Genomic DNA, 15705 nt, shown 5'->3' with positions numbered 1-15705 from the left:
TGGGGATTGAGCCCGCAACCCAGGCATGTGCCCTGACTGGGAATCCAACCATGACCTCCTGGTTCATAGGTCAATACTCAACCAGTGAGCCACACTGGCCAGGCTGATATTTTATTTTTAATTAGAAAGAGAGGGAGGAAGAGAGAGAAACACTGATTTGTTGTTCCACTTATTTATGGATCCTTGGTTGCTTCTTGTATGTGCCCTGACCAGGGACCAAAACCCAAGTGTATTGGGACAATGCTCTAACCAATTGAGCTACCTGGCCAGGGCTTAAAAGCTTTCTTGACTTTGCTTTCCCATTTGGAGCTGCCCGATGTTTGGAACTGAATTATGGTTTGAGGTAGGGATCCAAATACACTTTCTTCCGCCCAAACCGGTTTGGCTCAGTGGATGGAGCGTCGACCTGCGGACTGAAGGGTCCCGGGTTCGATTCCGGTCAAGGGCATGTGCCTTGGTTGCGGGCACATCCCCAGTGGGGAGTGTGCAGGAGGCAGCTGGTCGATGTTTCTCTCTCATTGATGTTTCTAACTCTCTATCTCTCTCCCTTCCTCTCTGTAAAAACTCAATAAAATATATTAAAAAAACAAACAAACAAAAAAATACACTTTCTTCCAACGGCCATCAACAGACCCAGCACCATTTGTTGAAAAGACCATCCTTTCCCCACTGCTCTGCCAGTTGTTATGTTTGACATAAATAACATAGCCACATACTCCAGTATTCAAAAGGGCAAAAAGATATTCAGAAGAATTCCTCTTCCTGCCCACAGCTTCCATTCCTCTAGTTAACATTCTTTATCTCTAGGAAGTTATCTGTTTCTTTTCCAAGGTTTTATGCAGAGACGAGTAAATATACATAATTACTCCCACCCTTCCCCCCTTTTTACATAAACAGCACACGAATTCTGTTCTACATCTGTATTTTATTTTCACTTGCGGATAGGAAACTCTCTCTATGATATTATGTGAGCAAATATCCTTTTGGTTATTGTTGTTTGGGGTCTGTCATGGTATGAATGGGACACCATTTCTTTAGCTAATCATCGCTGATGGAAAACTAGGTTTTTCCCTCTTTTCTATAGTCAAGGCTTAGTGAATAGCTATGTCTGCTTCTCATTCTGCACATGTGGATGAGTGGCTCTCGGGAGAAATTCTTGTAAGTAGAATAAGTGAATCAAAGTGGGGTGCATTTGCTTTTTGAGGGATATTTGCAGACTGAGCATTTAATGTGGGGGAACAGGCATCATACCCTAACCCAGTGGTTCTCAACCTTCCTAATGCTGCGACCCTTTAATACAGTTCCTCATGTTGTGGTGACCCCCAACCATAAAATTATTTTCGTTGCTACTTCATAACTGTCATTTTGCTACTGTTATGAATTGTAATATAAATATCTGATATGCAGGATGTATTTTCATTCTTAAAAATTGAACATAATTAAAGCATAGTGATCACAAAAACAATATGTAATTATATATGTGTTTTCTGATAGTCTTAGGCGACCCCTGTGAAAAGGTCGTTCGACCCCCAAAGGGGTCACAACCCTCAGGTTGAGAACCGCTGCCCTAACCCTTGAATCTCCCTAAGTCTTTATTGCATGCCAACTATATCCTGGGCACCTACGTGGGGGGGGGTGGGGGATGAGTGACGTAAACCATCACCCCACTGTGTGACTGCCAGCTGAGGTAAAGGCTCTGAAAGAAAGAGCTGTAGTTCTAAGAGCCTAGCAGATACCTGCTAGGGCTGGAGGAGGAAAGGAAAGGCTCCGTGAAGGAGGTGATGGTTAAGACCAAATAGGAAGAATGATTAGAGATTCTCCAAGTAGAAGTGGACACATAGAATAGCAGGACATTCCAGGCTAAGAGAATAGTGGTACAAAAGTTTTCTATGTCTGTGTAACAAAAAGCCCCAAAGTCTAGTGGCTTAGAACAATACCCATGTATTATCCTTCAGGGTTTGTGTGGGTCATGAGGGTACAGGCAGATATTGGCCGCGGCTACCATCATCTGAAGGCTTGACTGCGGCTGGAGAAGCACTTCTCACGTGGCTCACTCACCTGGCGGAGAAATTAGTTCCTCTTCCTATGGACCTCCCTGTAGGGCTGTTTGAGCATCTGTACAATGTGGTGAGGGTGTCTGGCTTCCTCCATGAGAACAAGCTTGTGTTGTGATGGCTTGTATGGCCTACTCTCAGGAGTCACATGCCTTTCCTTGTTCCGTATTCTCTTGGCCACACAGACCGGCCTTGATTCTGCGGGAGACGACTCCACAAGGGCATGAATCCTGAGAGGCAAGAGATGTTGGGGGCCCCATTAGAGGCTGGCTACCACAGGTCTTAGGCAAGAAGGGGCTGGAAGTAACCAGGATATAGCTCAGCTGGGGTGTGCCAAGGAGTGAGTGGCAGGGCTAGGTTTGCAGAGGTTGGGGTTACCCTAAGTGCACTGAGAAGCCATCTAGGAGTGTGGGATGGGCTAGGGAGCAGATGGCAGGATCAGATTGGGATTCTGAAAAGATCCCTCCCACAGCCATGTGGGGAAGAGGTGGGGGAGGGCTGAATGGCAGCCTGGGCAGGATGCTGGGCCAGTGCTTAGGAGAGAGGGGAAGGTGGCCTGGGCCAGGGAAGCTCGGCTAACTGACTCAAGGACTGTTTGAAAAACAACCCACCTAGCTTGGCCGCAATCCTTGAGGCTGCCGGGCTTTGCTCCAGGCGAGAGACCTTGGTGGCTGTGACTAATTCCCCAGCATGTGGGCATGACTCAGCGCCGACCTTCTGGCTGACCTTGGCTCGAGAGTGTGACAACCCCCTCACCAGCCCTAGCACTGATGCTGGACTCTTCCTCCTTGTAACTGGGGGCTAGAAGCAGGGAGCTTGGGCCTGACAAGCCTTTTCTCGCGAGGGATTTGTGAACACGACCAAGAGGTGGAGGTGGAGTGAATGCCCACAAGAGCTGAACCTGGTGTCTTCTGGAAGTTCCAGTCCTGCTAAAGGGAGGAGCCCATTTCTAGGTGGGGGAGGGGGCGTCTGGAGGCCCAACCAGTCACTGTGGAGGTTCCTGAAGCCATGAGTATCCTTTCTCCATTGATTTAGCTGATATATTTGTAGCTAAAAACTCTGGAATGAAGCAGGTGACTCATGGATTAGAGACAAACCTGAGCTGATTTGGGCCTCAGTTTCCCTGTTTGTAAGAGGGAAATTACGTTGTTCTGGGGGAGAAAACGGCTTTATACCTGCCAACATTTGCATCGGGTACCTCCCATGTCCTGTATATTAATTCAGCTGCGATTTAGATTCCTATGGACGAGTCCTTGGAGCATCAGCTGTGAAGGAGGCAGACCAGCACTTGCCATCTGGAGCTCACAACCTTTGCAGGGATTGGCCCACCATCTGTTTTGGTCAATACAGCCCAGGAAGGATGCCGGACTTTTACTGGAAGAGCCATACCTCTTCACTGATGTATTGTCTATGGCTGTTTTCATGCTGTCATGGCAGGAGTGAGTGGCTGCAACAGAGATAGAGGCCCCACAAAACCGGAAACATTTACTATCTGTTCCTTTATAGAAAAACCTGCTGATCCCTGCTCTGTTCGAATGGAGCCGACAGACTACAATAGATGTAAAGAGAATCTCTGACAATAGATGCTACGAAGGAACTGGGTAATAGGATAGAGTGACTAGTGGTGGTGAGGGTTGCTTCCAGGTGGGCAGGGAAAAGGCTTTGGGTAGCAGCAAACTTTGAGCTGTGTGACTCTCCCAGAAGAGTAGCCTGGGCGCCCTGGCCAGTGTGGCTCCGTGGGTTGGAGCATCGTCCCCAAACACACCAAAAGGTGGCGAGTTCAATTCCCAGTCAGGGCACATACCCAGGTTGCAGATTTGATCCCTGGTCAGGACACGTAGGGGAGGCAGTGGATTGATATTTCTCTCTCGTACTGATGTCTGTGTGTCTCTCTCTCTCTAAAAAAAAAAAAAAAAATCCTCAGGAGAGGATTTTAAAAAAAAGTGGCCTGGACAGAAGTGACAGCAAAGGCCCTGGGGCACAGAAGAACTTGAGAGACTAAAAGTGGGTCAAAGCTGGAGCTCAGTGAGGAAGGAGGAGACGCCTTTAGGCAGGACTCTGTAAATGGAGTAAAATACTTCGATTTTAGTTCCAGGGCTAAGTTTTCGTTCTAGGGCTATGAGAGTTTTAGTGGGGAAGAGGAAAACGGCGTGTTCCAAAAAATTTTTTTAAAGCTCTTTGGATACAGTGTTCCGGGGGAGCAGAGAGAAGGCTGCTAGAATCGTCCGGGTGAGTGATGATGGCAGTCCTGGCTGAGGTGGTGGCAGAGGAAATAAGCAGAAAGACCTGGGCTACATTTCAGAGGAAGAAAAGAGATTCCCCATGTCTTGCATGTGAGGGGAGGAGACCAATTAGAGATGACGTCTGGCTTTTTGCCCCTGAGCCACTTGAGAGCAGGTCCAGTTGGGCTGGAAGCCCAGCTTTGGCACCAACTCGTTCGGGCTCTTGAGCAAGTCTTTAGGTCCCCGAGCCTTTGCCCCTTCTGTAAAATGGGTCAATTATCTGCTGCAAAAGGATTATGAAGGTAACTCACCTGAGGGGAGCCTCCAATAAATGCAGCAGCTGGTCTGCTTATGTGTCTCCGCTTCCCTCGTCTCCCTTCTGGTCCTATGAGCACCCCTTCTCCTAAGGTGGGCTAGGGGCCCAGATGCAGGCTTCTGACAGGTCTATGGGACTTGAGCCTCACTCTGGTCAGATTGTCTTCTATCTGCTACCCCCTTGCTGCCCCTCTCCTCAGTCCAATTCCCCCAGTGTGTCCCTTTGGCATCCCGGGACCTGACAGCAGGCTGTTTGGCATGCAGGCTCTCGCCAAAGACACCAGAGTTCATGGTCCCTGAGTTTATGATCTTGGGTAAGCAGCGTCTGAGCCAGGCTCCTTGGTAATAACTATCCTCGGCCATGGGAAATGGGGTCCTGACATCTCCCTTAATGCTTAAGAATTAGATAACTTCTCTGAAGAGCCGGGTACAGTACATACATGTTGATTAAATATTAAATTAATGGTTATTAACTTTAGTTCTAATGTTTCCATTCTCCTGGATCTTGCCATGTGTGGGTAACTCATAGCAACCAGAGGGCCTAAGGTCCACTTCTGGCCAGGCTCCCCCCCCCACCCCCCAGCTGTTGTGGAAACTAGGTGTATGTTTGTGTTTATGAACACATTCGCTTACACATGTTGTAATATAAAAATGTAAAACTATATCATGATTTTTAACTCTGTTCTGGTGCTTCTGTTGTTGTGATGGCAGATAAAGTACTCTTAAAAAAAAAAACCTCAGCCCTAAAAACAAACAAAAATTAACAATAAGATAGGCCTGTTTTTTGTGGGGTTTTTTACTGTGGTTAAAAAATAGTATTTGCCATCTACAGTATTTACATACTGTCCTTTCATACAGAACAGTATTGTTAACTACATAATACTGTTGTGCAACAGATCTCTGGCACTTTCATCTTGTAAAACTGAAACTCCGCTCTATTGAACAACTTCCCTTTTCTGCCCTCCACTAGCCTCTGGTAATCACCATAGTTCTTTCTCTACCTGAGTTTGACTACCTTACATAATCTCCAACAAGTGGGATCATACAGTCTTTGCCGTTTGAGACTGGTTTATTTCACTGACCATAATGACCTCAAGGTTCATCAGGTTGTTTCAAAGGCCAGGATTTCCTTTTCTTTTTAAATTAATAATCTTGAAATGAGCATCATTTATAGGTTATTAAGAGAAAAACAATTACACAAATCATTTGTTTAAAACCCTTTTAAAAATCTATATTGATTGAATTGACTGTTACTATGGAGATGGAAGTATTGACTTTTGACAACTTGTCCAAGAATTAGTTCTTTTGTTGTTTTATTGTTGACACTATTACAGATGGCCCCATCTGCCCTTCCCCTTTTGCTCACCCCCACCCACCCTGCCACCCTTCCCCTGGCCTTCATCACTCTCTTGTCTGGATCCATGGCTTATGCATATATGTTCTTTGGCTGATTCCTTCACCTTCTTTCATCCAGCCCCCCTCCCCCACTTCCCTCCTACATTTGTCAGTCTGTTCCATGTACCCATGCCTCTGATTCTATTCTGTTCATCAGTTTATCCTGTTCATTAGGTTCCACATAAGTGAAACTACACGGTACCCGTCCTTCTCTGGCTGGCCTGTTCTACCCAGCACAATAATCTCCAGGTCCATCCATGCTGTCACAAAGGGCAAGAGTTCCCTCCCTTCTACAGCTGCACTGAATGATATTAACAACAATTAATATTAATAATATGAAGGCTGAATGATATTCCATTGTATGTATGTGCCACATTTAAAAAATATTTTTTATTGATTTCATTGAGGAAGGGGGAGGGAGATAGCAACATCAATGATGAGAATCGCCGATCACTGCCTCCTGCGCACCTCCCAATGGGGACTAAGCCTGAAACTCGGGCATGTGCCCAGGCATGACCTCCTGGTTCATAGGTTGATGCTCAACCACTGAACCATGCCAACCGGGCTATGCCGCATTTTCTTTTTTTTCTCTTTTAAAACATATTTTTGATTTCAGAGAGGAGAGATAGAAACATCAATGATGAGAGGTAATCATTGATCAGCTGCCTTCTGCATGCACCCTACTGGGGATTGAGCCTGCAACCCAGGGATGTGCCCTTGACTGGATTCGAATCTGGGACCCTTCAGTCCTTGAGCTGATGCTCTATCCACTGAACCAAACTGGCTAGGGTGCCACATTTTTAATTCACTCATCTAGCAATGGGCATTTGGGTTGCTCCCACCTTCTGGCTGCTGTGAATAATGATGCAGTGATCAAGCTGGGTATGCAAATATCTCTTTAAGATCCTGTTTTCAATTCTTCTGAATATACACCCAGAAGTGGGATTGCTGGATCATATGGTAGTTCTATTTTTATTTTTTGAGGAACTTCCACTTTTCTGTAGCTGCTGCATCATTTTACATCCCTATTAACAGTGCACATGGGTTCCGAACTCTACATCTTTGCCATATTTCATTTTGGATAATGGCCTTCCTCATGGGTGTGAGATTATATTTCATTGTGGTTTTGATTGGCATTTCCCTGATGGTTAGTGATGTTGAACATCGTTTCATATGCTTATCGGTCATTTGTGTATCTTTTTCTTTTTATTGATTTCAGAGAGGAAGGGAGATAGAAACATCAATGATGAGAATCATTGATTGGCTGCCTACTGCACGCCCCCTACTGGGGATCGAGCCCGAAACCTGGCATATGCCTTTGACTGGAATTGAACCCAGGACCCTTCAGTCCGTAGGCTGACACTCTATCCACTGAGCCAAACCAGCCAGGGCTGTGTATCTTTTATTTCGAAAGAATTTGAAATGTGTATTCAAATCCTTTCCCATTTTTTAAATCGGGTTATTTGAGTTGCAGGAGTTCTTTATATACTCTGGATGTTAACTCCTTATGGCATATATGGATTGCACATATTTGCTCCTATTCCATAGGTTGCCATTTGTTGATTGATTCCGTTGCTGTGTATAAATTGAATTTGATGTAGTCCCATTTGTCAATTGTAGTTTTTATTGTTTGTGCTTTTGGCACCATAATCAAGAAATCATTGTCAAGCCCAGTGTTAAGCTGCCCCCTCCCCCCCCAGGTTTTCTCCTAGGAGTTCTATAGTTTCAGGCCTTACATTTAGGTCTTTAATCCATTTGAGTTAATTTTTACATATGGTATTTAAGTAAGGGTCTAACTTCATTCTTTTGCATATGAATATCCAGTTTTCCCAGCAGCATTTGTTGAAAACTATCCTTTCCCCAGGTTCTGGTGCTTTAAAACAAAACAAAAAAAAAACCCTTTTATTTATTTATGCCCTCACTCCAGGACATTCTTAGAGAGAGGAAGGGAAAGAAATCGGTTGCCTCCGGTGCACTCAAACCTGCAATCCAGGTATGGGCCGACCTGGAATGAACTGACAGCCTTCTGGTGCACTGGAGGACGCTCAACCCAACTGAGCCACTCAAACAAGGTTCTGGTGCTTTTTTAAACATACAGACTGTACAAGTGGCCCGGGTCTCTGAGATCCTTGGTGCTAGTTATACATCCTGATAATTTTTTGGAGTAGATGCTATTAGCCACCCCCCCCTTTTTAATATTTCCATTGATTTTTAGAGAGTGGAAGGGAGGGAGGAAGGAGGAAAGACAGAAACCTCAATGCAAGGAGGGAGGAAGGAGGAGAGAAAGACAGAAACCTCAATGGGAGAGGCTAATCAATTGCCTCTGGCATGCACCCTAATGGGAGCGAGGATAGAACCTACAACCCAGGTATGACCTTGCCACAACCCTTCCGTGCGTGTGTGGGCTGATGCTCTAAACCCACCGGCCAGGGCTAGCTCCTTTTTATTTATTTGTTTTTACGGATTTCAGAGAGAAAGGGGGGGAGAGCGCTAGACATATCAATGATGAGAATCATCGATCGGCTGCTTCCTGCACGCCCACAACTTGAGCATGTGCCCTGATCGCAACCCTTCAGTCCGAAGGCCCACTCTATCCACTGAGCCAAACCAGCTAGGGCCCACCCAGCTCCTTTTTATAGATGAGGACACTAAGACTGGATCCAAATAACCTGCCCAAGGTCCTTATAGCGAGCAAACAGGTAGAGATGGGATTGGAGCTGCGGACTTGAATTCAAGGCCTACACGCTTGAATCCCGTGGGGACCCTCCCTTTTTTATTCCCAGCATACTGGAAAGAATGAATGAATGACTGTCTCTCTGGCAAAAAGCTTGGAGCAAACGCTGGATCTTGGACAAGTCCACTGCTCCACGCGGGGGTGCACATCCGTCTGGCGCATGCGCACCCCCTGGGCACAGCCGGCTCCACTCCGTCTGCCCGCTACTGTTACAAGCTCTCTCAGCATGGTACGTCCCGCCTTCCCCCATGCCCGGGCCGGGGTGGTACACGCCACCTCCTCCAGCCCCTCCCTGTCGGTTTCCGCGCGAAAAGCCAGAGCTGCCTGTGCTGCCGACACCTCTGTTGCAGCTTCCAAGATGCCTGCCCGAACCGCCCCGGCCCGGGTGCCCGCGCTGGCCTCCCGGGCCATCTCACTGCCGGACGATGTCCGCAGGCGGTAGGTGCTGCAGGGGACCGCGAGCTCCGTGGGGTGGCATGTTGCTGGGGGTGCAGGGGTTGCTTCCCCTCTGGGTAGCCCTTGGCGGCTGCTGACAGACGGGCGCGCATGCGTGGGGTTGCTTGGCGGCAGTTGGCGCGGGTAGGGTGGGACTTCCGGTCGCGCGCGTCTCGGGCAGTTTGGCGCCAAAATGGGCCAAGGCCCTTCACAGTTCCCTCGTGACTGGAAACTTGGGGTCTCCTCTGACCTCGGAGTAGAGCAAACTCCGAGTTTGCTTCAGGGAATCCCTTTCTCAGGACAGCCGCCCGGCTCCTGTCTCCAGCTTGGTCGTACAGGAAGTGGGCAGCCCACGGCCGAACCACCACTCGGCCCGGCACTTTGGCCTCCACTTCCGGTGCACACTGCGGGGGTGAGGGGGTCGAGGGGCCTGGCCGGCCTGGCTCTGGGGTGTTTCAGGGGACCCTCTTGGCGTCCCGTACCAACACCCCGATGGCGACCACCAAAGACAGACATCGCCGGTTAGGGCTCGGGTGCAGCGGGCTCAGGTTTGCGAGTCCCGTCTTTTGGGGGAGGCTCCCCCCACCGGGGCTGTGGCAGCATGAAGAAGACTGAGCAGGCTTTTCTGGTCGTTCCGCTCCTCGTGTGGCTCCGTTTGTTGGAGCTCCGTTCTGGGCTCGATTCCCCGATAGGACACCTACTTCGGTTGCGGGTTCGATCCCCAGTCGGAGCGCATGCAGGCGGCAACCCATTGATGTTTCTCTCTCTCTCTCTCAAAATCAGTTTTATCCTCGGGTGAGGATAAAAAAAAAAACACAACAAACAAAAATTGTCAAAACACTTTTATTTTTTTAAAACTCTTTGTTGTTGAAAGTTATTACATATGCCCTCCTTCCTCCGCCATCCAAATACTTTTTAAGCACAGAGCGGGGAGTGTTTTTGAAGAATCTGTGTCTCTATTCCCCCCCTCCCCCCAAGATATGGCGCGACTTAGACTGGAAATGGGATTCGGAATGCCTCTGGCTTCATGATTTAGACCCAACCGGGGGTGGTGGGGCCTGGCCGCCTTTTTCCGATGGTGAGCGCTCTACCTCTCCTGGTCTGTTTGGGCCAGTGTCATGAACAAGCTAGGGTTTGTGAATATTCATTATATAATCCTTTATATAACGAATATTCAGTATATATTCAATATTCATTGTAAAGTGGATATTCGAATAGGAGCGCATGGGAACGTGCCCGCCGCGGAAAGGCCCCGCGTTAGCTTTGTGCCGGCTGACCTCGCCGGTCGGGGCTGCACTGGGCCAGGCCGCCGCCTGGCTGGACTAAATGGGAACGTTCGGTGAGTGTTCCAATCCGCCGTTTACTCTGGGTTCCATATTAACTTGGAACTGGAATGGCCTACTGTAGGTAGGCAGCTTTTTCAGGTTTCCGCTTTAGACCCTGTGGTAGACGATGAAATCGTCAGCGTGTGAGATCCGCTCAGCGGCCTTTCGTATGAATTTCGGTGTGCAGCATACACAGCCGTGGCATCAAACACTCTCTTAAGCTCAGATTTGTACACGCAGGTAGATCGCCTCTTGAGTGATGAAAATTAGAGGTGAGTGACCTGTTATATGACGGGAACCTAAGTCCGTTAGAATACTCTAGGAGCAGAGGTTAGAACCTGTCCTTAGTTTTGCATTTCTGTCATTTTTGCTAACGTGTGTTTATATGGCAGCTTCTTTTAAAATGCGCATATAGTTAGTTCCATTACATATGTAAAGAAACTACAAAGTATCTTCAATGATTGGTCTTTAACTTCTTTACTGAGGTATTACTTACCTGTCCTGGCCGGTTTGGCTCAGCGGATAGAGTGTCAGCCTGTGGACTGAAGGGTCCCGGGTTCGATTCTGGTCAAGGACATTTGCCAGGGTTGTGGGCTGATCCCCAGTGAGGGGGCGTGCAGGAGGCAGCTGATCAGTGATTCTCATTATTGATGTTTCTATCTCCCTCTCCCTTCCTCTCTGAAGTCAAGAAAAATATATTTTTTTAAAAAGTGTTACCTTGCCGAAACCGGTTTGGCTCAGAGGATAGAGCGTCGGCCTGCGGACTGAAAGGTCCCAGGTTCGATTCTGGTCAAGGGCATGTACCTGGGTTGCGGGCACATCCCCAGTGGGAGATGTGCAGGAGGCAGCCGATCGATGTCTCTCTCTCATCGATGTTTCTAACTCTCTATCTCTCTCCCTTCCTCTCTGTAAAAAAATCAATAAAATATATTAAAAAAAAAAAAAGTGTTACCTTAAGTCTCCTAAAAAGCACGCTTTTCAGGACAAGACACATTTTTCCACTTGATTTTTCTTACGCAGCCCAAGCTGCCATCATTTGCATAGAAAAGTGATAGTCTTCCTGTTGCCACTCAGGTCTGTTTTCTGTAAGTGGGAACTCATCCTCTTACAAATAAGTTGGATACGGTGGTTTTCCTGCCCCTTTCCTCGCTGCTCCCCTCCCCCCCACTGTCGTACACTTGGCCTGAAGTCCAGAATTCCTGTCCTGTTGCCTGAGTCATCGTGTGTTCTTCCCGCAAGCCACACAGGCCGCCTTTGGGGTTCTCGGGGCTTGAGGCCATGCAGAGTGACCAACGTGAGGCTGGGCTTCGTCCCTTTGTTCTTAAGATGGTATTCAGAAAGACGGCCGCCTTCCCCGCCTTCCCCCACACTGGAGAAGGGTGTTCGTGCACCCTGCACGCTGCCTTGCTGCTCTGGAGTTGATTTGTCCTCGGAGCATGTTTGCCTTATTCATTGTATCTGCTGTTGGTGCACAGTAAACTCTCACATGCTGGCATGTCAAACTTTCCCCTTGGATGAAGCCTGGGTTTACACATGATTCTAGCAACCTGGGCACAACTCCAATTAGCCTTTGTAATTATGACAGCTTTCTTATCTGCTAGTCATTCTGAGATTAGATTAAGCCAGGTCTTGAAGTTCTGAACCAGTTTCATGGCTCCTGCTGAGTAGGTATTGGATGGGGAAAAATGGACTTAACCTCTTCTGGTTCTCCCTGCAGTAGGATTCTAGAGGTGCAGACCACGGGTTCAAATCCCACCCCGCCACTTGCAGCTGTGTGGCTAACCTCCTGGTGCTTTGTCTGTAAAATGGGGTGGAGGGGCCTGTCCTGCCAAGGCATTATGAAGACTAACTGAGCTGGTAGGTGTAAACATGGTAGAGCAGCACCTGCCTGGAAACCTACAGTGCTTAGCTGGGTAATTTATTTCCATTAGAGGAACATAATTTAAAGCATTAACATGTTCCTCTTATACTGAGGCAGGTAGTAGCATTGTATAGAGATGAGATATATGCCTGCTTATTCCAAACTTCCTTTTTTCCTGGCTTCTTGTAGAATGGTCTGGACTTGCTCTTTCAACTGCCACCTTAGCTTTTATGCCACTGTCCGCTCCTACTCTTGCTCAGGCATCCTTTTCTTTAGGGTTGAGGTGGCATTCTATCTTCTTTCAACTCAGTGTATTGCTTCTTAATTCTTTGTATCCTTGGTTTTTGTGTTTCTGTCTACTACCAGGGAGCCTCTTTCTTGCCTGATTTCCTCACTTCCCTATCTCCTTTCTTTCATTCTTGGCCCCTTATCTCTTCTGGTTGTGGGACTTCTACTTTCAGTAATTGGGGTGCCTGCTGGAGATAAAATACCTCCAGTTCTGATGCCTCACTGGAGAGCCAGTTTTAATTACTAGCTGCTGAATAGCCATCAGGGTAGCTGCTGTTCACAGAAACATCATTTCTAAAACTCATAGCCTGGTTACTCTTTTTCCCCACCAAAGAATTCTGAATTTCTGATACTTATTCAATTTCTTTTATTTCCCATCACCATTAATCCCCCCATGCCCTCTTCCATTTCCACCCACTACCTCTCTCTGATACTGTATTATTATTTTTTTTGATACTGTATTTTTAAAACTACATATATATTTTAATATATGTTTATTGATTTCAGAGAGGAAGGGAAAGGGAGAAAGAAATAGAAACATCAGCCGAAACCGGTTTGGCTCAGTGGATAGAGCATCGGCCTATGGACTGAAAGGTCCCGGGTTCGATTCCGGTCAAGGGCATGTACCTGGGTTGCGGGCACATCCCCAGTAGGAGATGTGCAGGAGGCAGCTGATCGAGGTGTCTCTCTACTCGATGTTTCTAACTCTCTATCCCTCTCCCTTCCTCTCTGTAAAACATCAATAAAATATATTTAAAAAAAAGAAAGAAATAGAAACATCAGTGATGAGCGAGAACCATTGATTGGCTGCCTCCTGCATCCTTTACCTGGGGATTGAGCCCCAAACCTGGGCATGTGCCCTGACCTGGAATCAGACTGTGACCTCCTATTTCATAGGTTGATGCTCAACCATGGAGCAATACCAGCTGGGCCCGAGGACATTTTTCCACTGAAGTTTAGAGTGGACCAGAGGGAGGAGGAGGGAGAGAAGGAGAGAAAGACACATATCAGTGTGACAGAGATACGTTGGTTAGTTGCCCTCTGTACCCAGGTTGGGGGTCGAACCTGCAACCCAGGTAGGTTCCCTTGGTCAGGAATTAAACCTGCAACCCTTTGGTGCATGGGCTGACACTGACCAACACTATTCAGGGCTCAAGTTTAACTTTTGACTCCTCCAAACTTAACTAATAGCCTACTGTCTGTTTGTTTTTTTATATTTTTATTGATTTCAGAGAGAGAAACATCAATGATGAGAGAGAATCATTGATTGGCTACCTCCTGCATGCCCCCTACTGGGGATCGAGCCCGCAAACTAGGCATGTGCCCTTGACCGGAATCGAACCTGGGACCCTTCAGTCCACAGGCCAACGCTCTGTCCACTGAGCCAAAGCAGCTAGGGCTGATAGCCTACTGTTAACCAGAAGCCTTAAGGATAACATAAACAGTTGAATAACACATATGTTGTATGTTACCTTTTAACTAGAGGCCCCGTGCATGAATTCATGCACTGGTGGGGTCCCTCGGCCTGGCTGGCAATCGGGGCTGATAGGGGCCCGCCTACTGGGGGGAGGGACCGTAGGAGGTTGGCTGGCTGCAGGAGCTTGGCTGTGGGAGCGCACTGACCACCAAGGGGCAGCTCCTGTGTTGAGCGTCTGCCCCCTGGTGGTCAGTGCGCGTCATAGCTACCTACCGGTCATCAGGTCATAATGGTCACTTAGGCTTTTATATATATAGATACTGTATGCCTATAGTAAAGGAAGCTAGAGAAAAGAAAATTATTAAAATCATAAGGAAGAGAAAATATGGTTATAGTATTTTGAAAAAAATCCACATGTAAGTGGACCTGTGCCGTTCAAACTCATGCTGTTTACGGGTCACTTCAAACTCATGCTGTTTACAGGTCACCTGTACTACCCTGTAGCTGCAGTCTGCTGAGAGTTTTTGCTATAGAAAGGCCTTTCCTGACCACCCAGGTCAGGAGGTCCCTACCTGGCAATGCCTGTGTCCAGTCACCCAGCTCGTTGCCTGGAATAGGGCCTGGCATATAGTAGGTACTCACTATATGAGTGACGGTCAAAGCTAGCAGCAGGGTCCACATCCACTTGGAACAGCTACTGTAAGATACTGGTCCAACAAAGCCTATTCTCAAATTCCTGGCTTTGCTGATAACACTTGCCCTCAGGAGAAGCTCTGTTCCTGCCCTTTGGGCTGGTGATAACTGAGTACCTAGTCTATGTGGGTGCTGGGCCGGAAGATCCAGAAACAGTGGTCCCTGCCCCGTGTGCTGCCACTCCACTGACCGTTGCTCGGCCCAATGGTTAGACCTGTTGTCGCCCCACTGCCCACAGTCAGCACTTGGACTAGGAGCAGCGTCTCCACTAACCTCCCTTTCCTCGGTGTCTGTTCTTGTTCCTTTATTCTTTTTCTCCCTTCCCCCCCAAAGAAGCAAGACACCTCTTCAGTAATCAAATCAGACCATGACTTTCCAGCCAGACTCATGGCTGCACTTCTGAATGTTAGGTACTAACGTTCCAAAGGGTGAGCTTTTGGGCCAGGTGCCGGCCAAGTCTTCTAACTTCATGCGTCTCCCCCTTTGGGTGGGCACCCCTGCTGCCTTCATTTCCCTATTTCATGCAGTCCTCACTGGAAGGCGGCCATCCCTCCACCTCAGCTCTTAGGAATGTTGGCTGCCTATTCCCCACAGCATCCCGTGGCCCTGGTTCTCTCATTCTGACACTGACCACAAGGAGGTGTTCCTTCTTATTGGCTCTTCTCAGATCCATCTAGACTGAGAAAGACCACCTGTAGGTCACTTAATTTACAGAAGAACCCCAACTCTGACCTGCTTCCTTTCCCAGTACCTTTTAAATTATATATACTGGTGGGCAAAAGTAGGTTCACAGCTGTGAGTACAGGAAATAGTTTATTCTTGTATTATTATTGTATTTATTTGTATTACAACTGCACACTTTTTACCACCCCTGTATTGTTATAGAACTTCTGTATCATCTCTCATCATCATTAAAAGAAACTATCCCTCCCACCCCCCAAGGACCTCATTTCAATCAAAAAAGAG

At 47.6% G+C, this 15705-nt stretch overlaps 1 protein-coding gene across 1 annotated transcript in view; it reads left to right on the top strand.

Moving 5' to 3' along the window:
* Window positions 1–9013: 9013 nt before the first annotated feature.
* DNMT1 (DNA (cytosine-5-)-methyltransferase 1) overlaps window positions 9014–15705 on the top strand; it is a 49806-nt gene continuing 43114 nt past the window's right edge. The window contains exon 1 of the mRNA XM_015565355.1: window positions 9014–9158. Within this exon, the coding sequence (XP_015420841.1) occupies window positions 9079–9158 (80 nt within the window). The 5' untranslated portion in view covers window positions 9014–9078. The remainder of the gene's footprint in view (window positions 9159–15705) is intronic.

This window comes from Myotis davidii, unplaced genomic scaffold (genome assembly GCF_000327345.1).
Source record: "Myotis davidii unplaced genomic scaffold, ASM32734v1 scaffold1439, whole genome shotgun sequence".
Taxonomy (NCBI): domain Eukaryota; kingdom Metazoa; phylum Chordata; class Mammalia; order Chiroptera; family Vespertilionidae; genus Myotis; species Myotis davidii.
This window is presented reverse-complemented; position numbering and strand designations above follow the sequence as displayed.